At 37.3% G+C, this 27,209-nt stretch overlaps 2 protein-coding genes across 2 annotated transcripts in view; one reads left to right on the top strand and one right to left on the bottom strand.

The window, feature by feature from the left end:
- The window catches only part of LOC139462417 (uncharacterized), a 49,952-nt gene extending 28,634 nt beyond the window's left edge, over nucleotides 1-21,318 (top strand). The window contains exons 3-6 of the mRNA XM_071244118.1: nucleotides 5,318-5,411; nucleotides 12,073-12,172; nucleotides 19,365-19,518; nucleotides 21,278-21,318. Of these exons, the coding sequence (XP_071100219.1) occupies nucleotides 5,318-5,411; nucleotides 12,073-12,172; nucleotides 19,365-19,518; nucleotides 21,278-21,318 (389 nt within the window). The remainder of the gene's footprint in view (nucleotides 1-5,317; nucleotides 5,412-12,072; nucleotides 12,173-19,364; nucleotides 19,519-21,277) is intronic.
- On the bottom strand, nucleotides 9,562-11,055 carry LOC139462592 (piggyBac transposable element-derived protein 4-like). Its single transcript, XM_071244428.1, has 2 exons — nucleotides 10,789-11,055; nucleotides 9,562-10,389 (listed from the first exon to the last, which is right to left on the bottom strand). The coding sequence occupies exons 1-2, from the start codon at nucleotides 11,053-11,055 to the stop codon at nucleotides 9,694-9,696; spliced, it is 963 nt and encodes a 320-aa protein (XP_071100529.1). The 3' UTR covers nucleotides 9,562-9,693.
- Nucleotides 21,319-27,209: the final 5,891 nt, after the last annotated feature.

Genomic DNA, 27,209 nt, shown 5'->3' with positions numbered 1-27,209 from the left:
TCTTGAATTGGAACTTTCTCCACGATAAAGTCACCAATGTCATAATCGAAATGACCAAAGGCTCCCTGATTATCTCGAACAAATCTTCGTCAAATTAAGCTTCACATGAAAATGTTTTGTTGCTCATATTGAAGACAAGCGAAATTGCAAAGTTCTTGACAGTTGTAAGCAGCAACTCGATGCGCTCATGGGGCGTGGTTGCTAGGAGATCGCGTGGTCAGAAAGGGGAAAACAGGTTTTTTTAGAAAGTAATAAAAGAAATACGCAGTGCAATCCAAAAGTACCATGTACAGGATAGTTTTTAATAATAATATTCACGAAAAAAAATCTTTTCTAAAAATGCAAATTAATTTATTAATTTATCCAAAGGTCGTAACCCTGAACACGTGGTGGGTATTTGGAAGGAATTTTTGCGATGACGACGTGAATGAGGCCGTGTGTATTACATTGTTGAATTCAACTGCCCAGGAAGATTGTTGAGGCATTGAAATTTTGACAGATGTTCGTCATGAATGGAGAGATAAATGTATCTGAGAGAAACATTGTTGCTTTGAGCTTCGAGACAAAACGTGTTATTGCCGAAGTAGCCAGCAAGCTGAATATAAGCTTGATGAAAATAATGTTAAAACCCATTTTCACATGACAGAATTAATGTGAACTAATATTTATCTGAACATCGTTTCGAAGTCTGTGAGGCTGTCCGTATTTTATTATTTATATCTCCATTCCGACGTGAAATAATATGTCTTCGTGTCTCAATTTTGCTGCCGCTGTGGAAAATTGCGCACCGATCTAATAAAAGAAATACTACCAGATTTACCATTGCACCGTCATAAAAGAACCAGGTCAACTTTATCTTTGTTCCGTTGTTTATTAAAAATTCTTTTCCGAAGCAAAGCGAATCGATCTACATCATAACTTAATTCATAGACTAGATTCTAGTACCAAGTGTTAAACACTTTTTTTAAATGTCATAAAATAACTTACACAATTATTGAAAGATATTTTTTGATAAGTAATTTATTTTATTTCGTCCGCCCGCTCTCTGGTTAGTTCAGGCTTGAGGAGAGAAACACATACAAACAATATGGATGGCCTTATGCAAATGACACTTGGCATGCCAATCAACAGGGATGTGGGTCACTAGGACCCGCCAAGTTTCACGGATCGAGTTACTTCAGCATAAGGGCTTCATCGGACAAGTGTGACTTTGCCAAAATACATTGCTAGATCTACTTGGCAATGAAAGAATGTCACGGAAACGACAAAAAACTACTTTGATCACTTGAAAATATGTTTGACCATTACCAGGGTTTTCTACACGATCGTTGTCATCCAGATTCCAGATGAGGCAAGACGAACACAACGAAGAAAAACATTGTTGAAATCACCGATTGCCGTATATATTGTGAGAAATGCTATTTATAAACTGCAGATATACCGTACATCACAGGATAACGATTGGTGCCCCAACACATATTATGTTTCTTGTTCATTTACGCTGCTCATATGCATCACGACAAACGTATTTCGTTCTCGTCCAGAGATCTAGAAATATAATTTGTGTGTTGGACTGTGTTGGATAAATCGTGGATATTCCACTGTATCATTTTATGAAGATGTGAAGACGACATGGCAGGTAGGTTTTGAAACCAAAGACGGACGCGTTTGTTGAAAAGTCTTGGAATCGTTTGGTAGATATTTATATTACCATTAAAACTTACGTCCTTGTTGTCAAACGACCCACGTGGGTGGGTGTTTACATGACGTCACCCGTTTACGCATTAACCAATGAAATGTATGTGTTATCATGACGTCATATTGACCTGTCAGATCACTTGTATAAAGGGGCATTCACACAGTACAACTAGTTGTATACAATTTGTTGCATGCAACACATTGCATCGTGTGAACGGGCAAGTCGGTCCAACTTTTGACGCATGCAACTTGTTGGACGTGAGTTGTACGGAATAGGACATGCTCTATTTTCATGCGACAAGTTGTACGTACGCAGCCAATCAAAACGCGTATGAAAATCACGTGACATTTACACGTCAATTTGTAAACAAAAATGGCGACTCCGATTCACGTCGGTAAGTTCTGCTTTTCGGTATCCTAAGTGTCACCACTCAATAAAGGACCTATGAAAAGTAGGTACCACTGTCTCAAATTATATATTTTGACATTTGCATCGGTCTAATTCTCCAGGTTAAACTGTTTATAGTGTTATTTGAAACGACAGGCTATGTGACTGTATATACTGTAGTGTAGACCAAGGTGAGATTAGGTCCATATACGTTTCTAAAACTTAAAATACATCGATCATACACACAAATAAACGTCACAGTTTTAGATTCTGAGGGGAATTATCTATTATGTGATGCCATTAACAACTATGTTAGGCAAAGCATATGTATCACTAACGACATCTGAAAATAGTGTACAGCGAAAATATTGCCATTTTCGCATTTTACCAAATTCACTGTTCTAAATGTCATTATTTATTCAAATAAGGTATAGCTACATGAGAATTTCAATTACAAAAACATTGGGTTTCTGCTCTTTGTCAAAACACCAATCATCATTCCAAAAAGACTCCAATAATCCTATATTCGTTTTCGAAACAAAAACTCTGGACCGAACCGCCATGTTGATAGCGTTGGGAAATCACGGTTCTTTTCGCGTTTGACGAGATGCCTATCACATCACATGTATTTCACACTCAGCTACGATACATACATCCCTGAATTCATCATACCATTAAGAATCAAATGACATTTTGTCTAAATCACCAATACAAACGGTCCAAATGAAATCAACCGCAATATTCAAGTGTGAAGCCAAACCCTGTGCTCTTCTCATTGAAAAAAATGTAAACAAAGCAAACTTCTAGTTTTACTTAACATTTTCTACTATTCCGAGAGATTTAGTCGTCAATTTGTTACGTACATTAGCTCGGATTATTACGATTATGCAGTCCTTGCAAAAACTGAGGAATAAATAATTAGAGTCTAGATACTTTTTTGGAAAAGTCAACAGAAATCGTTCCACGTGACGCCATGATATTGACGCAAAATCACACACACTGACGACGGTATTGGTCTGCCTTTCCACATAGTATCAAAGCGAGAATGGAAACATAAAAACAAACAGAACCTGTTGATTTCAGATTGATTCTGATTACTTAACTTACATGATTTATTTATGTATGTATATGATCCCAGCATCACGGTAAAACCTGCTCCAAACATTCCGCGTACTGCTATCAGTGAACTCGCTACGTTATGACGGGAGGTTACCGGTAGTGATGTCATATTAGTATACGTCAACATCAACATCGTTGTACATATTTGTTATTTTCTTTGAGGTGCGGGTGAACTAGCACACAACGCATTCAGTTTATGAAGTAGTTTACTGTTTCAATCTTGAATTATAATTTGAATATCTCTTCAATATCTTTTCACCCAGTAAAATAATGCACTGCTGCAAAATGGGTACATGTATATAGTACTTTTACTAATATAATCTAAAATGCCATAGAATTTATGAAACTCAGAATAATCATCTGGTTTTTTTATCACAGAAATTGACATTCATCGTGTTATTCTTCCTATAATATACTTTGTTAATGTACCACACTGCAGCATATACATATTTCCTTTGGAGAATTGTGAAATATTCATTGTGGCAAATTTATATAGATAGGTTAAATAAAACATGCCCTTCATTTCTTAAATTAAAATAAATGTACACCTGAAGGAAATTTGTCACGTTATATTTTTATTAATATATAACTCGTGTGGACAACTATTTGTTTTACATTTGGATTTTATCGTCTATTTGGCGGAACATTGACAGCTAAGGCTTTTTGTCAGAGATCTCGCGAGACCCGAGTTGTATGCAACTCGCCGCCGTGTGAATGCGGAGTTGTATACAACTTCAGTTTGTGCAACTAATTGCATACACCAAGTTGTATACAACTAGTTGTACCGTGTGATTGCCCCTTAAGGTCCGCCCACTAGAGTGCGGTAGTTACTACCGCAGATGGGGCTTTAACTATTGTACTATCCTATACAAAACAGGTCAAAATGGCGGCCATCTTGAAATTCAAGATGGCCACCATAAATGCTCACAGAAAATCTTGAAACATCTTTTTTCTTTATGAGTTTACTATTCTGGTGTTTTTAAGCATTGTTGCAATTATCCCACTCATCCACTACAGCAACATCATCTACCACCATATCTCAATAAGCAATTTTCGTCAAAATTGGTTTTTGGGGGGTGGGGTAACATTGTATATAATATCTCAACCCCAATGTAATATATTTTCATTTTGTTTTTTGTATAGGATAGTACAATGGTTTAGGCAGATTTTAATACCCAGTTGTAGTGGTTTTATTGTCACAATTCAATGAAATTAGTGTTTTACCTACTCAAAAGATTTGAAAATGAAGTAAAAAAACAAGATTTTTACCAATGTTTCCACTGAGAATTAGAATAACAGTAAAATGAAACAAAATGTGTGCCAAATTCAGATAACCGAACATACTACCTGTAATCAAAGACATAATTTGGATAGTTAAATAAAATAAAAATGACTTAATAAAAATATTACAGCCAATTTTGTCAAATCATGCATTTTTCCTTCAATTTATGCACTTTTGACCCCCTGAAAATTCCTGCACACACTTGCAAGCTTACTACCCAATGAAAATTTTGTACAGATACCTCCTTTATGTAATAGAAAAGGTTTAAGGTATACAGGAAAATGTGGGAACGAAAATCTTGTTTTTCACCCCTGGCCAACTGACTATAATGACAGAAGTAGCATAGCGCAAAGTGTAATTATGTCAGAACACGAGGACGCCGAGACTGAGGACGTGCTTCTTATCAAACTATTACATTTAATTGCAATCCCTTCATTTAAAACTGTTTGGTTCTTGTTTTATTGTTTTTTTTCACGTTTTTGATTTTTGAGATAATAATAAGGAATGTATGAATCCACAGGTTAAAGAGTTATATTTCTGTGACTTCATCATTTTCCCTATTTGTTGGTATTGTCAGTAAGTATTTATTGTGATATGTGTCGTATTGGTAGATACCAGGCGGTACTTAACTATAGTAACTTCTTTGTGCTCTACAAAATGTGACAGATTAAGGGACTGGACATTTATTTGTTCGAGTTTTTCAAATAAACAATTTATTATTTAACTGCTTGTGGATTCAGCAAAATATGAGAGTCCTTAAACCAATCTCACCGTCACCCCTACCTACAATAAATGTCCCTTCCCTAACTACTCTTTCCATTCACTTGCAGATAAATCCGCAATGATGGTAGCGATGATCAAGAGTATGGATATGCGAGCGGAATCATTAAGACTACGGTTAAGCCAATCGGGAATTAAAATGACGTGAGTTATTTTAGTACGATATTTTTAAAACCTTGAAAATGAAGTATTAAAATGAATTCGTGTGAATCATTTGCATTTCATTTGCATTTCATTTGTGGATGAAAGCCCTAAGTGATGCATATGTTTGAGATTTACCATGAACTCATGAAACCGAAATGGTACTGAAAAATCATAATCTGGGATTCGATCCAAGATCGAAGGTTTCGACCCCAGATGGAAGCATTCTGCCACAACCAAGGGTCGTAACTCCTAACAGCAACTTCGATAAGTGTTTCTTGGTTGGGTTAGACCGCCCCCGTGGTCTAGTGGTAGAGCGTCCGCCCGGAGAGTGGAAGGTCCGGGGTTCGATCCCCGACCGCGTCATACCAAAAGACGTTAAAAGATAATACTTGATGTTACCCTGTCTGGCGCTCGGCATTAAAGCCCCACCCTGATTATAAATAGCCCGCAAGGTGGCGGTGTTTCAGTTTCGAACAATGACTGACAATGTAAACACAACCGAGTGTCGGGAGAGGTTTTTTGAAAACCATACGGGAACCAGATCACCATTGACCGTCAAACTTCGTATCAACTTGAATGACAAACCATGGATACAATAAATGGCTCCATATCAAGACATAAGTCAATAAATTTTCTGTAGTTTTATCATAAAAAATCGAATCGATCGTGTTTGGCGTCTGCATCAATCACAGTGGGCGGAGCTTATTTACGGTTGCGCTATAAATAGCAAAGCACATGGTCAAATGTACATGTGACACATTCAATGCATTTGTGGTCAAAGTGAATTGTTTTGCATATTTTTACGGCAGAACAGCAGGCAGCAGAACATCAATTTCGGTTAATGTAACAGTAACGATACTTAAATACGAAATTGACGACGCGATTCTTTCAGTTCAATCCGAAAATTACAGATATTTGTTTAGTTTTGGTCATTTGCATTCAACAGTTAGATTTGTGCCACACAATAATCAGTTTATATTCATAAAACTTAAATTATTACAGATTTTCAACTAGTGTTTAGGAAGGGGCCTAATTTGAAGCACCAGAAGTTCCGCCAATATTTCTCTGCTTGACTACAATAGATGAATATGTCACAAGTATCAACATAACAATGCACACAAGCAACTGGTAAATAAGTAACGAAATATACTTGATGTTTTGACATACAGAAGGCGTATCCAGATAATATTGTACTTACGATAAACGAAAACTCCAATACATATATTCCAAGACAACTTTAATTATGAAATTCCTTTTCTTTCACAGAATTTTCACACACAAAACTGAGTTTGATCATTAGATCCACACTTGTCCCATGTATGTTTGTTCGGGGTATTTGGATATACTTCGCGCACAAGTTTTGAAATACAATCTGGGATGCCTTTCCCGTTTTGTCCACATCAATCCTTCATCTGCTGCAACGTTTAATTACGTTTCTTCAAGTCCAAGTATCTACGATCTCTCCAAACACTTCGTTTATTTAGCTCAGTCCAGAAGCAATGTGTTCAAATCGACGAATTTCTGCAACATGGTGGCCGCACCATTCCCCAACTGCGATTGCCTGTGCCGTGTCACGCATGGTTGACAAAAGAAGTGTGAACATACATATTCGGCTTCATCTGGTTCCACAATGAAATCTAGCTGTCACATTGATTCACTAATCCCAAGAATCGGCACTGAATTTATCAAAGTTTCTGTTGCACTTGCAAGGGCGAGAAGAGAGGCGCCATCTTGTCGATTCGAGTTGTGAATCGGAATGATGTCATCTTGAATTGGAACTTTCTCCACGATAAAGTCACCAATGTCATAATCGAAATGACCAAAGGCTCCCTGATTATCTCGAACAACTCTTCGTCAAATTAGGCTTCACATGAAAATGTTTCGTTGCTCATATTGAAGACAAGCAAAATTGCAAAGTTCTTGTCAGTTGTAGGCAGCAACTCGATGCGCTTATGGGGCGTGGTTGCTAGGAGATCGCGTGGTCAGAAAGGGGAAAACAATTTTTTTTAGAAAGTAATAAAAGAAATACGCATTGCAATCCAAAAGTACCATGTACAGGATATTTTTTAATAATAATATTCACGAAAGAAAATCTTTTCTAAAAATGCAAATTAATTTATTAATTTATCCAAAGGTCGTAACCCTGATCACGTGGTGGGTATTTGGAAGGAATTTTTGCGATGACGCCGTGAATGAGGCCGTGTGTATTACATTGTTGAATTCAACTGCCCAGGAAGATTGTTGAGGCATTGACATTTTGACAGATGTTCGTCATGAATGGAGAGAAAAATGTATCTGAGAGAAACATTGTTGCTTTGAGCTTCGAGACAAAACATGTGTTAATGCCGAAGTAGCCATCGACCTGAATGTAAGCTTGATGAAAATAATGTTAAAACCCATTTTCACATGACAGAATTAATGTAAACTAATATTTTTCTGAACATCGTTTCGAAGTCTGTGAGGCTGTCCGTATTTTATTATTTATATCTCCATTCCGACGTGAAATTATATGTCTTCGTGTCTCAATTTTGCTGCCGCTGTGGAAAATTGCGCACCGATCTAATAAAAGAAATACTACTAGATTTACCATTTCACCGTCATAAAAGAACCAGGTCAACTTTATCATTGTTCCGTTGTTTATTAAAAATTCGTTTCCGAAGCAAAGCGAATCGATCTACATCATAAATTAATTCATAGACTAGATTCTAGTACCAAGTGTTAAACACTTTTTTTAAATGTCATAAAATAACTTACACAATTATTGAAAGATATTTTTTGATAAGTAATATATTTTATTTCGTCCGCCCGCTCTCTGGTTAGTTCAGGCTTGATGAGAGAAACACATACAAACAATATGGATGGCCTTATGCAAATGACACTTGGCATGCCAATCAACAGGGATGTGGGTCACTGGGACCCGCCAAGTTTCACGGATCGAGTTACTTCAGCATAAGGGCTTCATCGGACAAGTGTGACTTTGCCAAATTACATTGCTAGATCTACTTGGCAATGAAAAAATGTCACGGAAACGACAAAAAACTACTTTGATCACTTAAAAATATTTTTGACCATTACCAGGGTTTTCTACACGATCGTTGTCATCCAGATTCCAGATGAGGCAAGACGAACACAACGAAGAAAAACATTGTTGAAATCACCGATTGCCGTATATATTGTGAGAAATGCTATTTATAAACTGCAGATATACCGTACATCACAGGATAACGATTGGTGCCCCAACACATATTATGTTTCTTGTTCATTTACACTGCTCATATGCTTCACGACAAACGTATCAGAGAAAAAAAAAGAAGAAAAAAAAGTTGTAGCCAAGAGTTGCCTCCCTTTTCAAATTGTAATCTGCAAGATATAAGCTTGAAAAACACACATATATATGTCAAAAGTTACTTCTAAAGTTATTCATACCTAGAATAATTTAATGTTTGTGTTTGAAAGATAAAACGTTTATGCTAACTACTACTGAGAAGAAGAAAGTTACCAATACTTTTCTTGCTAAAAATTTACTTGTCAAAAAACGGCTTGCATGTGCTGAAAAGAAGTTCTATTAGACCATTGAATTACATTACAATATATGACATTGAGATGCAGGATTACCGAGTACATTCATTGGACTACAACCTGAAAAGAAAACTTATCACAGTATAACAAAGTATAAAATGTAAACAAGCATAACGTAATAAATAAAAGTATCACAAAAGTGTAAAATAGATATGTGTATATAAAAGATGTAATAAATATATTTACAAATATAAGAAGTGGAAATAAATATATTTACAATTATTAAAAGTGGCAATAAATATATTTACAATATTTACAAATGTTTGTGACAAAAGGCTTCGGTGGATAATCAGCGCCAATACTGAACCTTAGTATGGTACTCTTGGAAACAGTTCTTCTTTGAGGAACAGCAAAGTGGGACGTCACACTTGGAGCATTTCATGGACGTCTTTGACCTCTTGCACGGGTTGTCTTTGTAGGCCACTCCTGGATGCGTTGTCTGAAACACTTGATGTTTTTTAGTACATACGCGGCACGCACAGTCACTACTTACTGCTGCAACAGGCCAGTGGTTGTTGCAGTCCAGGCGCTGTTCCTCATGGTCACCATGTCGCTGTCGTTGTGAGGTGTTCCTGTTTGTGATGTTGCCGATGATTTGATGGGCCAGGTCAAGTCGGAAGGACAGGAGATCCCTCTTGCGGCTTCCCTCGGGGTTGTGATTGTTGATGGTACCTTCAATGAGATATGCATTATAAATCGCTATCTATCTTAGCTTGATCTCAACACGCCTGTACCTTTTCATAGTTTTTTTACTCTTGTTTACACGCGTGTTTTGATCAAGTTTATCCACACCCCCCATGTACTTTCCATACTCTACCACCGCTGGTGTTACAGCAAGTTCCTCCCGACTTCCATCCTTCTTCCTCCTCTTTGTCGTCAGTCCTTCTTCCTCTGGGGGGAATCCTGTAGATAGGAAGTACACCGGCCTGTTGTCCTTCCACATCGTCGCAACGAAGTCTCCACGGGCAACCCAGTCGATGGATCCACGGTCGAGGCGAGTGGCATCTCTCCCTGTTGGTAGCTGTACCGTCGGGTAGCCTTTCCTGTTGGTCCGAACAGTGCCGCACAGGTACGTCTCCTTCAACAATAGATAGTCAGCAAGTGTAGGGCTTGTGTAGAAATTATCTGTAAAGATGATATGACCTTTGCCAAGAATTTCCTTACAAAGGGTAACAACCACCTGTCCTGAAAGCCCAAGCCGTCGATCGACTACTGTTCCATACTTCCCTGCATACACTTCAAAGTTGGAACAGTAGCCGGTGACAGCATCGGCCAGGACCCACACCTTCACACCAAACTTTACCGGCCTATCACGCATGTACTGTTTTATACTTAGCCTGCCCTTGAAGGGAATCATCGCCTCGTCCACTGACACTTGCCTGTGGAGACTGTAATGTTCCTGAAAAGAAGACCTGAGATGATCAAGTATGAAGCGTACCTTGTGCAATTTGTCATTAGCATTTGGATTGTCAGTGCTGAAATGCAAGTACCTTTTTACCTGTGTAAATCTATCTCTTGAAATAATGTCAGGGACTGGAAATTTTAACAAGGGATATTTAATTTCAGAATGCCAATACAGTTCATCCCTGTCAAGTTTCACTATATCCATGTAAAGCAAAATGCCATAAAAAGCCTTGATTTCAACAAGAGATACGTCATACCACTCACCTTTGTTGTTGTTTGGATCGGTTGTTCTCTTGATGGCCGCATTCTCATTTGTTGCCCGGATAATCTTTTCAAAAACAGAATCATCGTAATACAATTGAAAAAAATCAATAGCACGACTATTTTCACTCACCGTGTCAATATTCTTTGGCCCTGTCTCCTCTGCAAAATCCCTCATAGCTCCACCGTTGTAGTCCTTCTGCCACACCCACTCTTGAAAATTCGGAGGGGAGTAAACATCGTCAAAACCATCAAAATCTTCCTCGTCGTCCGAATCCCCAAAAAGATCGCGAAATATTCTCTCCCCTTCGCGTAAATTAATCAGATCAAAAACATTATCATTTCCGAAAAGATCGTCATCCGACATCTGATCGCTATCCGAACCGTAGTTGGCCGCCATTACGCATGGAATTTAGCGATTCAAAGAAGACAATTTACCTGTCGCGAAACACGCTACCTACGCTCGAAGTTCCCGCGAAAAAGACCGGAAAATTACATGGAATGACGTGTCATCACGTCTAGATCTCGTTTCCATATTTGGAACGAGATTACACACGAGAAAGGAAGTAGAAAGAGCGATTTTGTAAACAAGTACGCGCCGCCCGAAATATCGGGCAGCCGTGTGTGGGGCTTGGACAGTAGCCGCCCGATTTATCGGGCAGCCGGGTTCTGGGACACGGTTTATCCTGCCCGAAAAATCGGGCAGTCGGGGCGAAAGGGTTAAGTATCGTTACTGTTACATTAACTGAAACTGATGTTCTGCCGTAAAAATTTACAACACAATACACTTTGACCACAAATGCATTAAATGTGCCACATGTACACATGACCATGTGCTTTGCTATTTATAGCGCAAACGTAAATAAGCTCCGCCCACTGTGATCGATGCAGACGCCAAACACGATCGATTCGATTTTTTAGGATAAAACTACAGAAAATTTATTGACTTATATCTTGATATGGAGCCATTTGATGTATCCATGGTTTGTCATTCAAGTTGATACGAAGTTTGACTGTCAATGGTGATCTTGTGCCCGTATGGTTTTCAAAAAACGACTCCCGACACTCGGTTGTGTTTACATTGTCAGTCATTGTTCGAAACTGAAACACCGCCACCTTGCGGGCTATTTATAGTCAGGGTGGGGCTTTAAGGGGCTAAAACAAGGACTGGTCGGCTCGTAGTCAGTATACTGTGTCTGAGTGGGGTATTCGTGTTAAACTGCGGCATGGTACACGTTCATGCACGTCGCTATATAAGTGCAATAATCTTGGACGCGACGTTAAACCCAATTTCACCTCACCTCACCTTGGTTGGGTTAGGTAAGATTATATGTCGCACCAGCATTGTTGCAGCCTTTTAAATATTCGCCATTCGCAAGAATTACATATTCTAAATATGTGTTTCCTCTTAAAACAGATCAGTGGAATTTCAATATCTTCAATACCTCAACAGAAGGAGACTGCTGCGCTACTGTATGACATACGCTAAATATAGCGCATTTATTTTAACTCACAGAGTAAGTATCCTTTCTTGAAAAGTCCAAAGTTTCATCTCGTCCTTATAATGATAACATATAGCAAAACCCATATAAATGGCAAATTTCTATTAGTCATTACCATTACTATTGGGCAATTTGGCAAGAACTATAGGAACAGTGCCAATTGTTAACACTGAAAGAATACACGGATAGGGCAGTCCGTCTGGTGACTTGGTTGATTGTGTGTCATGTTGCCGCGATTGTTTGAATCGAGGTTAACAATATCAATCCCTTGATTGTCTGGTCCAGAACTCGCTCATTTAGCTGGAATATTGCTGAATGTGGCAGTAAGCAACACACAAACAACTGCAATTTAATTTTCTTGCATATTCAATTTGGGTAGAGCAGGGACAGGGGACGAACAAATTCCATGTTAATAGATCTCCTTTGTTGATACATAGTACAAGGGGTAGAATAGGTCTTCCACAACCCATTAGTCCGGCAGAATGTTGACATGACCTTGCAATTTAGGTCCCACAGTTGTTTTTGCATGATTTCATTTGTTCAGACACTACATATGAATAAACTAATGGATGCCGCTTTGGCACCCTTGAGGGTTTTGAAAAAAAAAAGATTTTAAAAAATTGGCCCAATTTTCATATTCGGCATCATTTTTGTAGTCAGAAAGAAACACATAATGAACTTTTCAGAGTATATAGATGTTAAATACACTTGATATACAACATATATGTTTAAAAGATTTGGTCAGACATGTGGTAGAAGTTCTTTTAAGTATTAAAACATAGGGATTAATGATTTTCTAAACCTCTTTTATCCAGACGAAATGTAATCCATACCATGTTACTTTTGAATTGTGAAATATCAATGTATTACAGTAGATAAAAAACAATTATTTGATTTTGAAATTTCTAATATGAATTAAGCAATAATTACTTTGATTTATATCTTGAAAATAGGATAAGTAAACCTTTTTTAGAGACCTTTCAGATGTTTACTAATAAATTGTATGGATAAAAGAGTGCTTTGACAATATCCATAAAAGTATTTTAACTCATTGTTTCAATGAATATATAAATATAATGCATGAGTTGGAAATAACATAAACCCATGACTGAATTGTTTGATTTATGGATTGTATGTTACTTACAATACTATCAGATGAAGAACATGCATCATACAAATCCTTATCCAGGATAATCAGTCGGGTCCCATTCTTGAATCAATTTAAGTCACAATATTCATGAGAGAATCATAGCCAAAGTCTGTTTGAGTCTATTGACACATCAGATCAGTCACATCAGTCACTTTCATCTAACACACTCTGTGCAGTTCTGGTGTGCTGGTTATAACAATCATCACATCCTTCACATTCACAGAACATTGTACATGGAAGTCGAGCAACAGCACATCCACACTTTGCTGAGGCGCAGTTTTCACAGCTACATTTCAACAGTTTGAGAATGTAGTCAGGAGCTGATGGCGTTCCTGGTGGCAGCAGCACTGGAAGCAAAGTCTGGTTGAGGGTGTCTTTCATCCAGCCATGCTTGAGAGGATCTAGAGTCGGAGGGTCTTCATCTAAAGCATGTTTCCAGATGCAGGTTTGCAGATGAGCCCTCAATGCATTCTGTTCAAATGCCTCCTGAGTAGGTGGCAATGACATGATCTTCATAGATGAGAGAGCATTTCTTCTTCCAACTTTTGATTTCCATACTTTGAAACGTAGCTCATGCATTGTAGATGCAGTGTGACCATAACATGATGACAGAAATAACATGGATTCTTCTGTTATTTCTTTGGAGGAAGCAGACAGGTCCCCAACATGATGAAGATTACAATTACCTTTCAACAATTTGACAGCAGTAGATTTTCCAACACCCCAGCACTGAGCCACTGTGTCACAGCCTGTGAGAGCATGAGCTGCAAGAATTTTGGGAACAATAGCAGAGTGTTTCTCAACTGTGGCTTTGATGTCAATGCACTTCTTGTTGACAGATGATGTTGACTCCATGCATAGCTGACACGTTAATTGTTGGTATAGGTAGAAATGCAGTAGCAGCACAAACACATCAGTGTCGTCACACACCACTGTGATAGATGCATTGGCAACTGACTCTGCAACAGATATCACCTGCTGAATGATAATAACATCAGCCTCTTCATGGGTTGTCTTGAGATCTTGTCGATGAATCAGTAAACCATATTTGACCTCCACAGGTACCGAGGAACTTCAAGTTAATACTAGCTTGTGTGAGCAGACTTTCAACGATTCTCTCATCTCTTGCAGATAATCTACTACTAGATCTATCAGTTGAACTTTGTTTGAAGTAACTGTGAGTAGAATTTTCTGTGGTGGGAGGGGCATGGACAGAGAAATCTTGTGTTGTCGGTTGGCTTCTTTGTCCCGTGATGATCTTGTGACACCTTTGATGCTGTATTCAAAGTACCTGTCAAATACAAGGTACACATCAGCGTCTTTCAGTTTCCTCATTACATATGAAGCAACATTGTCAATGAAATCTTTTACTTTTCCATCTTTCGGCCAGTGAACCACCCATAGCATTGCAGAACCATCAATGATAATGCTTTTCTTGTCCGAGGGGAGGCTTTCTGACAATTCAACCTGCAATTGATTCCTCAAAGTAGCTTTGTTTGTGGCTGTTCTCATGACACCTGCATCTGTGAACATAGAAGTAGGCACTGGTGCCAACTCAAACTTTAAGACCTCAGAAATGTTGATGTCTCTTCCAGAGGCCTGAAGTCCAATGATTCTGGAGTAGATCAGATTTGTGTCATATAACGTGGCGAATCCAATCTGAACATGATTCTTCAAGACAGCCATAGTCTTTATCTTCTTTGACAAGGGCCTATGAAATCCATCTGGCCATGACCTTTCAAATTTCTCCATTTCTTTCTGACCCACTGCCAATGCCTTATCAACATTCCCAGTACTGTCTGCAAATCTGCCACTCACAACCTGCAAAAGTTTATCAGTAGGGAGTTGCGATACGTCTAGTGGATCATTTGACTCTTGCAGCTTCTGTCGAATGTTTTCCCGATCTTTTGCATCTGCTGCAATTCGGCCTTTCATTTCTTCTTTATGAACTTGATTTGTTGATTTGTCCTGGTTTGTCATGTCATAGATATCATTTGACAAAACACTGCAAATATGAAGACTCAAGACCCATGTCTTCAGAGTGTTTGGCTTTAAGGTGATGCCAATGATGCCATCTGGACCCTTTCCATATTTCATGAAAGTAGTTTCAATCATCATGTCTGTCCATATTCCATTCCAAGTACCAGGTGTATGACGCGTGACGTGTTCCCCTTTGAGAAACTTCTCAAGTAGTTCTGGATTTAGATCTTCTGCTGTTCTAAGATAATAGAGGCCATAACGAGCATAGTTCTGATGTCCAGCAGCAAAGAAATATGGCATCATCAGTTTCACTGCAAGCAAATGGAGTGGCCAATCAGCCTCTTTTTCAGCTCGGACAAACTGTAGCATCAGCAATACTGGTTTGATTAGCATATCCAACCACAGTCGCGTTGTTCTGGCATGTCTTGCTCTGCCTTCCAAGATGTTCAATAAGTCTTCTGGCTTGGATACTTCTGTTATCACATTCCTTAACAGCTCTTCAACAAGAATTCTTAACGCTCGTAAGTTTTGAGGGTATCTTTTTCCTGACATCATGTTTGCTACACTTCCGAAAGAGCTCTCAAGAATGTCTGACAATCCACTTCCAGCCATCAGTGTGCCAACACATCCAATAAAGTTCATAAGGAAATGCATTCCTCCAAGACGCAGAAAGAAATTATGAAATCTTTCTGGGTATGCCCATGAAATGTGAACTGCCACCCTGTACAGTTGTTGGTCACATGTGAAAACAACAATATCTTGTCCAACTTGTTTAGTTAATCTGTCAGCTTCCTTCATAGCAGTTAAAATAGTGTCAGGGTCAGCCGGTTTCATGTCTATCAAAGGCGTGTAAACTGATGTTGTTTTTGATCTCACTGTCTGACCTTCTTTTCTGTTTAGGGCACTATTGTATCCATTCCATTCTGGACAGGATGTGTCTTGAACAACTTCAGACAAGAAGTGAACATCCCTAACAGTTGCACGTGATGCTGAGACTACCTGCATGGCTAAAATTTTCAGTGGTAACACTGTCTTCATAGTGGAGTCCTTGGGCATGTGTGGCTTTTTTGGACCTGTGTACCGTTCTTGTGTGATGTCATCTTCTACTTTCTGTGTCATTTCCTCTTTCTTTATCCGACGAAATGTACCTTTGTCATCAGTGTCTTTGCCATCATCAAGTGTCTGAGTAAGAAGCATAGCAAGAGCATGTGTTGATTGGAGTCCATTCTGACTGGAAATATTGGCATCAAAGTTGTCAACTATGACTTGTACAAGGGGAGTTTCTGTTTGTGATGAAGAGCTCAGGCCTCTAGATGTAACATCATCGGATGCGAGTGCGGCTGACTTCTTAAATCGAAGAACTTCATCGTAAGTACACACAATGCCAAACTTGTTCAGTTCTTGAATGAGATCTTTTGCTTTGATGAAAACTCCAAGAGTTGTCTGTAGTGGTGTTGGTTGCTTTCTTAGTAGTCCAGTCATCATGTTACAAATCATCAGGACTGGTAGTGCATGATCTTCACCTTGAAGAATGTTACTCAAGAGTTCCTGAAGTGTTGGGCTACAACTCTCCCAAGCAACTTGGCAGTCTATTCTTGTCTGGTATTCTTCTTTGGAAAGTGGTATTTCTTTAGTTTCCTTTCTTACTTGTTTTGAAAGTTTCTTCATGGAAGAAGTCAAATCATCATCTTCAGTTTCATCAACAACCAACTTAAGGATGTCTGTGGCAGTTTCACGGAAAACAAGAATACTGGCTATTCCATTTCCTCTTAGAATAATCAGTTCATCAGCAAAGCACCTTGATATTTCTTCAATAAACTGTCTTTTTGAAAGCATGACCCCTCCACTCTCTAGGTATTGATTGTATACTTCTGTGGAATTTCTAATTTGTTTCCGATCAGCATTCATTGATCTGATCACATAATAGAGTGATTCATCTGAAATTGATTCGTTTCCTTTCAGTTTTGAAGTAGCTAATTGTACAGATTTAGGGGCCATAAGATTTGTTCTACATTTGTCATGATATCTTGCATCTGCAGCATGAAGATCACTTTTGGCACCATCTACTCTAAGTCGAACTTCATCTCCCCACTTATCCTGGCGTATATCGCATGTCCCAAGAATTATATTCTTGAATGATCTTTGGCCATCATCTGCAGTTCTGCAAAGAAGAGATCTCTTCCATCGTCCAGGATTTCTAGAGTCTTTTTCAATTTTACATGGGTTCCCACAGAATAAGCAATGTTTTATAAAGTTAAAGTCAGTGCTTGAAACTGAACGACGCCTTCTCTTTTTGGATGGTTCTGGCAGGCATTTATCTGAACAAGATTTTGAAAGTCTTTTAAGGTGGGTCTTTGATGTGTAAGTAGAAACACAGTTTTTGTGGTAGAATAATTCATTAACATCAGAAGAAGATTTATTTTTTTCAATTAGTAAATGTAGACCATCCTGTCTGGTCTTGCTAGCATCAATGATAGATATGATACGTTGACTAGTTGAATCAGCTGTCAGCTTCTGATTTGGGTTATTACAACAGCCAATCAGATGGAATAAACATTCAACACCCGACTGAAATTGAAGAAAGAAAGGATTCATTATTTCTCTTAAAATATGCAAAAATATTAATGATATATTGAAAGGTAGTTGAATAGCAAAATATTAACTATAATGTTTCAAAAAGTTTAAAATTCAAATAAATATGAAATTGATTTATGAAATTGTAGCCACTGACAGACATACATCAATTATTTAACATATTTCCAGTGCACCTGTACCAATAATCAATATTGTATTTGATGAAAATTATGTAACATTTCATTTGAATCATTTAGGGCTCATATTGCCAAATACGTCTTTTTTTTGTCCTTTGTAGGTTGATATCAAACATAATAGTTCTCAGGAAAATAGTATCTACAAATCAAACCCTTTCAATTTACTTTAGTAATCAATTTAGAGACAAAAATAAAATAAAATCTCTTCCTTACTTGCATAGTCAATAGAGACCCTATGGCAGTATGATAAGTGGTTTGGAAAGTAGTATATACAGTTTTCAGCAAACTATCAATACAAGTGAATGAGACATTATTTCCATGAGATATTTTGCATACAGTATGCAAACATGAATATATTGATGCATATATAAATAGTTGTTATATATTTCAACAACAAATAAAGTTTAATGCAGCTTTTGATAGCATTGGTATGCTTAGCCTAGCAGACGACACTTCACTAGTTTGCATTTTGATCTGAATTATTTTTCCCACTTATCTCTCATTCAATTACTCTGCATAACTGCAATGTCTATGTCATAAATCAGTTGGACAACAAAAATAACTTACCATTGTGCCATATTATTTGTGAAAATGAGGTAGAAAATGAGTAACTAACAGTCTGTACAGGAAGTACTCCATTTTGTGCTACTTACCGAACAACTTATTTTGCCTCCATACGGTCTTCTGCTGGCGCTTGAGATTCCAAGGGTATATTTTAAAACACATTTTAATAAAAATCCTCAAGGGTGCCAAGTTGGCATCCAGTTGTTTCTTGATCTACATATCTTTAACTTATAAAATCAGCAATAAAACACTGTGGGACCTCAAATGCAAGGTTAGCATTGAAAATTGCTTTTAGCTACTAGACTACATGCTTATTACCGCCTACCTAACTGGTAGGCTTATCCTGCCACATGAAAAGAAGGCCTATTTCCACCCGTGATGTTCCGGGGTAGAATAGGTCTTCCGCAACCCATGCTTATTACCGCCTACCACACTGGTAGGCTTATCCTGCCACATGAATAGAAGGCCTATTTCCACCCGTGATGTTCTGGGGTAGAATAGGTCTTCAGCAACCCATGCTTGCAGTAAAAGGCGACTATGCTTTTCCTAAGAGGTGAGTAACGGGATCGGGTGGTCAGGCTCGCTGGTTGATGCATGTCATCGATCCAAATTGCGTGGATCGATGTCAGTGACTGGATTGTCTGGTTCAGACTCGATTATTTACAGACCGCCTTCATTGTGGCGTTAAACAACAAACAAACAACAACATAACAATATGGTCTGTATCTTCCTCGTGTTTCAGCGTTCAAAATTAAATGCGAGGAACTTCGCTAAGCTGGGTCGTTTAGTTGCCTATCGAAACCGCGTCCTGATGCTGTGGAGGTACTACACATACCTCATATACAGGCACGGTAAAAAGACGACGATCACTAAGAAGATGTTAAAGCTTGTCAAACGTGAGTAACACATACATTGAGAATCATTTGTGTATTAGTTCATATGATAGTAAGTAGAAAATATAATCGAAATTAGGCATACAAGTCTAGTCTGTTGCGACTCCCTTCATAATGATTATGTTAAAGGTTAAAGATGGGTTCCTTGATGGAAATAATGAAGACCCCAGGATCCCCTTTCATCTCATACTGCTGTTGATTCATTCTTGTGTTCATTCTTCGTGAGGGGCGGTCGGGTAGCCCAGTGGTTAAAGCGTTCGCTCGTCACGCCGAAGACCCGGGTTCGATACCCGACATGGGTACAATGTGTGAAGCCCATTTCTAGTGTTCCCCCGCCGTGATATTGCTGGAATATTGCTAAAAGCGGCGTAAAACCGTACTCACTCACTCATTCTTCGTGACAATTCAGTGTACTATAAATAGATTTCAGTTTCACAACTTAATGACATCTCCAGTGTGTAACCTACTGACATCATATATACGTATATGGCATGGGGCAAAACTCTAACATGATGACCATGTATTGATATTAGCTTTCTTCAAATTTGTTATTGTAAGATTTACTCATTCATCCCATTTTGCTCGACATTGACTAATTCTGGTCTTGAATTTCATTCAGATATGTTCTGTTATACATTAATTTTGTTAAAATGATGATGAAGTAATACGAGGGGTGTTCATTAAAGATTTGCCCTGACCCCCTTCCGATTGACCTAGTGGAATGAAACTTTTGATACTCGAAGCTGACAATTTACGTGAGGCAGTACAAATCACCACACAACGAAGTGGAATGCAGCGCAGTGCTGATGCCTATGTATTGTGTATCAGTAGTGTTCAATACATTATTTGGATATGATCGATATTTCCAGGGATGCTGACCACTTACCGACTCCATTTGCCAATTCGTATCATTTTGTGGAATATGTCATGAAAACAGTAAACCGTGTATGCAACAAAGTGGCACATAACATGAGCGTTTCCAGAAAGGTTTTACCGAGGAATCGACAGAAGTAAAGTCGGAGGTATCGACATTGGTAATATTTTAATACATTTCTTTTGTTGTCCTCTGAGAAGCTTGCAAGAAGGGGTAGACGGTTTCGAAAACAGGATGATCTGGGTCACTTTAGCATTAGACGAAGTTGTCGAATTGACTGTGGTTTGCAGCAGTAGAAACTAACAGTTTTAGTCCACTAGTCTTTATAATGATATATAGCAAAGCCCTTACAAATGGCAAATTTCTACTAGCCATTATGATACCCTAACTATTAGGCAGTTTGGCAAAGACTGTAGGACTAGTGCCAATTTCTAACGCTGGAACTATACAGTGGCGTCGTACATGTATGTCAGTAGACAAGCCAAAAAAACCCCGGACTGCTACAAGTAAAAAAAACAAAACACACACACACACACACACACTATTAATGTTCGCAATATAACCGGTCTTCATAGAGGGACTAGCGATAGTTAACCTTGGAACATAGAGTGAATATGGTTTTACGCAGCCATATATGTATGTTACATCGGGCTTAGCTATCATATAAAATTTTGGCAATGACTACAGGACTAGTGCCAATTTCTAACGCTGGGGTTGTGTGAATTGACACTGAATGAGGTACTGGGAATGTCGACTGCTGTTTTACGTACTTTTGACACATTGGTACATCGCAAACACCGAATAACTGTTATATTACATTTTTTGGGGGGGAGGGGAGCGGAATACCCAACAGCACGCATCATTTGTTGATTTTAATTCTGTTTACAGGTGATCCTGCTACATTTCACTGCGTAGATACGCCGTATTAACTCACCCACTCAGTCCCTGACAGTTTCACCATTACACCGAGGAACGAGTAATGAGAGACTTCACAACACCTAATGTAGTTGTCAGAAATTAAACAAAACTATCTAAAAAAATAATTGTTGTCGAGTGTTTCATTGTGTTAACCGTTATCACGGTTTTCCGGTTTCAGGTACAAAGCATATTTGGACTAGAATACCTCAGTCATTCCTCATCAGGCCGCAGTGATATGGGCAGTATCAAAGTATCAAATGAATCGTATCAACTGTAGCAGCAAACTCATACCTGTTGCTTTTTTTTATATATTTTCTGTACAGTGTCCCTTTTTCTTATTGAAAGATAGACATTGCTTCATTTGTTCTCCCTAGTATTGTTTATGTGTAATTCGTTAATCATTTCTTTGGTAAAATACATGTATATTGTTCTGCCCTTATAGTACACGGTACGGCTGTTTTAACAACTCTCTTAGAAACATGCAGGTGACCAAGCACATGCTATGGTAAGGATTGTAATTCAATATTTAACAATGTGTTTCAATCATATTTAACCTTTAGCCTGCTGAATTATTTTCACACTTCTTACCCCTGCCTGCTGGATTAATTTTAGCATAAGGCGCTCTAAAGAGGGTGGGTGATTTCAAACAGTCGGTGCCTCATTAAACAAGGGCCAATTGAAGAAATATTTTGCACATTTATTCCTGATAGAAAACTACACAATTCTATATAAAAATATCCTGGTGTTTTCAATCATACCAAGGTTAAGACCAAAGCGAACTCAAAATTTGTTAATTTTCTTGAACTTACCTGAATTGCGTTATTGAAGGTGGTTTGCATTTCATGCTAGGAACCCTCTAATATCGTAACATTTTTGCAAATTGATTTCAATAATCATATCTCCGATATCATAATTTTAATTGAGTAAAAATTCGGGATTTATAATCGGCATATATCAGCGCGATGGTAAATTATGAACCATTTCATTGAATGTATTATCTAAACGTTAAACAGAAAATAACTAAATTTTCGAGGTCATCATGTCGGTTGCAGAAATACGAATATTCGGGTTAATCTGACGTGTCATGTTATATAATTTGCAGGAAACAATTAATGACTTATAAATATTCACTAATCCTAATTTCAAGCGTTTTGGTTGAATATTTACGATATACAAAAATAAACAACCCGTGTCATGATGCTAGCAGACGTCCTAAAATCAAACATGGCGCGCTTCGCCCGACCTCCGCACAACTTATTGCTATTTTAATATCAACAAAGTTTACATTGCCTTTATAAATATAACTTGGCGAAAGTTGACGATCTTCTCAATCGAAGAATGTTTTATTCGTCATATTCCAATAAATATGACGAGAGAAAAATGAAAATAAAGATCGTGAATTCTGACAGCACTACTACAATTAGTGCAAAGGTCACCGGATGTGATGTCACAGACAGGGGTAGTCTGCTGATAAGCTTTCGAAACAAAACAATTACAGTAAATTTTGAAACAGTTCGCCTATCACATACAGCAAAAATATAAGTCGATACACAGTATCAGTAATCACCACTAACATGAAATAAAAATGTGACTTTGACGATATAATTCGCGTATTAGTTAATCCGTTTGACCTTGCATGCTCCCGTGACCCGGAAACGGTAGACGATAAATCAACATGCCACATGCAAGTTTCTCGGTATCTTTAATTTGAACTTCTGTTGATATTTAAGAATCACCATTCTATGTTGTGAATATAAATGGGACATGATTCATATTTCTGCGATGTACATGCTGATAAGTTTCACTACAACAAGTGTATCCCACGTAATACGTCTATGGATATCGTCGATCAGCAAGATCACCCTCAACAACAGGTGCGCGAAAATGGGCTTGACAAATCGTGTTTCAAAATAACATCCCCGCGTTGCTGAAAATGATAGGGTATATATAAGCAATAAAATTCTACGTACATATTTTCGGTGTTAGTTCCACATTACATTTAGGATAGTTTTCCTTTCGGGAATACATTCATAGATACTAGCATGATTTTAGAACAGTTTCACGAAGGATTTCTAAATTCATTCCAAAAATATGAAGACCACCATGATTGCGCATTGATGATAGATTTGTAATTGTTTAATTATTTGCAGCTTTTTACAGGTTTTAAAATTTTAAGTTATTTTTAATAGTTATTTTTCCCACAATGATGGTGTGTGGGGACAGTAAATATTAGTTTTTGCATCAGCAGAGTGTAACTGATCAAACTTCAATTATTATCTTTAGTTTAAACATATTTATTCAACAATTATTATCTTGCACTCTGAAAATCAACTATGTGAATAAGTAACTCTCTGATGTCATCATTTTAATTTTAGTATTCCATGAATAATGATTAAATCAGATCCTTAACAAATACATACTAAACTGATATGGACATTAATTTTGTGCATTATGTGGTTTGTTTCCAAATAAAACAATTCTGAAATATAATTTAATAGGAATTAATTTAATTTAATTATAGTAACAGTACTTGTAACAGTACATGACATTTTTGTTTGTTTAATCACAAGAACCATGGTGGCACATAAGCTGGTAAGTTTGCCATAGGTTTCTTAGAAAATGCTATCTCAGTCTTCTGGTTGGAATGAAAAGAAACATGCCTGTGTACATGTTTACCCTTGCCAGATGTATTTTTTCCAGTCAGCCAATCCATTACTTTTGTTCACCTTATGTGGTCTATTTTATACATACAGGTACTGCTTCCAAACTGTTTTTTCTTTGTATGCAATCACAGTATCACAACTTCCTCAGCTGGTGTGTATAAAAGTTCCCGTCATCATGAAAAAAGAATTATAAAGGAAAGTCATATTTTCATTCAAAAACATATCTGTCTTTCCTTGAATACTCTTTGTCTAAGTGCCAGAAATGTAAGTGTCATAAAAAAATTAAAAAAAGATTTTCATAAGGACTTTTCTTAGATAGACCTAGATCTAAGTCAAACCATGTGACTAGTTAGGTAGAATTATAACCTTATAAGCCCTCATTTCTGAGGTGTCCATATTTTTCACATTTTTAGGACTAAACGTGATCCGTGTAGATCTGCCTGTGTTTTGTTATGTAAAACAAATTCTTGTCTTGAAAAATGAGAAAAGGAATCATTCAGACGAATTTTTTTTATCCCATTGATTCACGAAAATCAGTTGAAACGTACAGTGGTGACTTTTGTACCCAAAATTTCTAGTAATTTGTTACCCAAATGGGTATGTGATTTTGTAGATCTACCTAGAATTATTTCAAAGATATACATTAATTTGGTGTCTTAAACTTAACATAATATCACTTTCCTATCAAAACAATTCATTCTAACTTAGGTTTAACCAACTTAACTGGCCTCTCCTTCAGTGACAAGACGTCAATTTTCTCTCAAAACTAAACAATCAATTTCAAGGATCAGTCATAATCATATTTGGAACTTGATGAAATATTTTATTATGTGTTCTGTTCATCTACATTAAAACATAAATATAATTATAGATCTATTGTCTTATTTTCTTAGGTACAAATTCACAAAGTATTTTGGGTACAATTTAATTTGTTTTGGGTACAAAATCACACATATATATAAATAGGAGCCTAGAATCTATATATATTTACACTACCGCGTTGTGTACCAAAATGTTATCGGTTCAGAGGACGGGAGGTTCTCAGAAAGTTTTCAACAACATCTTTAATATTTAAATTGTTCTTTTTTTAATGTTAGACCAATAACAATATTATGTTATTATCATGGCATATCAATACGTTGTATCGCTCTCCGTTGCGCTCGTTTATAGAAAATATTTTAAAATTAAAATCATCGAGCGTGAAATCCATTACGGGTTCGGATTTAGACTTACACATTTTATGGCGACAATCACGAAGAAATATGAAACAAATAAGAGTGAAGACTGCTCTCCAGATCAATAAATAGTAAATAGTTGACGAAAAATAGTAAATTATGTATTTTCTTTTGAATTTGAATCTATTTCGGAATTTCTTTATGATAGCTTACCAACTTTTGCATATTTTGCTTCCATGTGTCACATGCGGTACGTGCTTCCGGTTTCAGAAATGATAGCTAAAATTGCAAGTATTTTGATTATTTCTCGTAAAATGCATTATTTTGCTATTGAATAGTTTACCTAGAATGTATATCAGTTCAGATTTTGCGTATCATCCAATATTTGTCATTTTTCGCAGTGTTTGTTGACTTTGTTCGACTCAACAAATCGCGAGTTAGGCCACGCCCAAACGTATCACTGACGTTTGTCGGCTTGGCAATGTGTCGGAAAGTTTATCAAACGAAATCATTTGCAAACTCTTTTAAAAGGAAATTCTTTTTACAAAGATTTATACATGCGTGTCAATAATTCTAGAAAATTAAGTTAGATGTAACAAAATGATTGTAATAGTCTAACGGGATAACTATGCATGTGGAGTTGTTTGTTTACCGCCGTTGCCATGATCGTACAAGTTCCATCCAATCGATGATGTTACGATTCAGATTGGTTTTGTTTACAATTAATTACACCGAAAGTTGCTAATTTTTAGAAATAAAGGAACATGAGTTTTTTCCTTTCGTCAGCAAACCAAAAATTATGATCGAATAGGAAAAATGATGAAATTATAAAGAAAATATCGGACTGCATGCCGCTCAACGTGAAGTGCCAAAAGTCAACAATGGCCGTTCCTGGTAGATGTGTGCCGAGAAGTTTGGCCGAAACTTTTTTAACTCGCGATATTTTCTTTTTGAGGTAAATAAATGACTGAACGTTTTGATATTGAACAAGCTGAGCATTTATGCATGTCATACGTAATTTAAATGTTACGCAAAGCCTTCTTGGTAAATAGATATGGCGAGTTTTATTTTGGGGTGTTGTTATGCTATTCGCCTGTCGAATGGGTTCGACATCAGATGCACGGGGATGGACACCTCTGTCGAATGGGTTCGACGTTAGCGTGCAGAGCTTTAAGTACTTAAACATATTTTTCGGGATCGGATTGGATAAGTTTGTAAAAAGTCTGCTTATCTGAATAGAGATATAAAAATTATCTAAAAGAATATTTCTTGTGAAGTTGCTGTGTTAAAACGGAATTATATCCAGTATACCCAATCATTTATGTGTTCTGGTTGGTTTATTCGATGAACTTGACCGTTGTCTGATGAAGAATGTACGTGTTTTTGGATATGCGGGTCATCACATCTTATTGCCAATGAGGGTTGGTAAAGTGTGATTTTTTTCTGGCACCGCTGGCCGTAGGTACAGATACCATGACGTCATGAGTCCCCCGAAACTCGGAAAAAACGCGACACATGCTTCCAAAACGGGTCCATATCGAACATGTCAAACAGAAATAAATGGAATACTTTCAAGAAAATCGTTAATAAATTACATAAAGTAATAAATTCAACAAAAATATTTCTAAGAATTGTAAACTTGCATCTAAGTTTACTATTTCCATCTTTTCGTTTGGTCGTGCAGTATAAGTCCGCTGACATCTCAGCATTTGTCGCCTCGTTTTATAGGCTCGGAAACATGTGGCAGGATTTATAATACTTTATATCATCATTTTCTTATAATTTTCGCTTAATCTGGACGTTATGAGTGTGTTTCTTTATATTTACAACGAACTTAAGTTATATAAATGCATTATTTAAATAATGTGATAAACACAGCTTTCAGGTTTATAAACAGTCGGTTGAGACCTTTCAAATGGTGTTTGACATGTAGTAGCAAATATGTTTTACGAACTGATAAATTCCTTGATAAATGTATTTTCATCTATCACGTATCGGGGAACTCAATGTCACAGCAGTAAAAGCTACTGGTTGACTGCCGTTGAAAGCGTTAAAGAAGCTCTT

The sequence above is a fragment of the Haliotis cracherodii genome, unplaced genomic scaffold (genome assembly GCF_022045235.1).
Source record: "Haliotis cracherodii isolate W230 unplaced genomic scaffold, xgHalCrac1.p SCAF_15, whole genome shotgun sequence".
Classification (NCBI taxonomy): Eukaryota; Metazoa; Mollusca; class Gastropoda; order Lepetellida; family Haliotidae; genus Haliotis; species Haliotis cracherodii.
The sequence above is the reverse complement of the archived record's forward strand: the minus strand, read 5'-3'. Positions and strand labels throughout refer to the sequence as shown.

Excerpts from the sequence above, each read along its gene's own strand:
- LOC139462592 (XM_071244428.1), bottom strand. The coding sequence starts at position 11,055 with ATGGCGGCCAACTACGGTTCGGATAGCGATCAGATGTCGGATGACGAT. Across the intron at positions 10,390-10,788 it reads GGCCAAAGAATATTGACACG|GAACATTACAGTCTCCACAG; the intron begins GTGAGTGAAAAT and ends TCTTCTTTTCAG.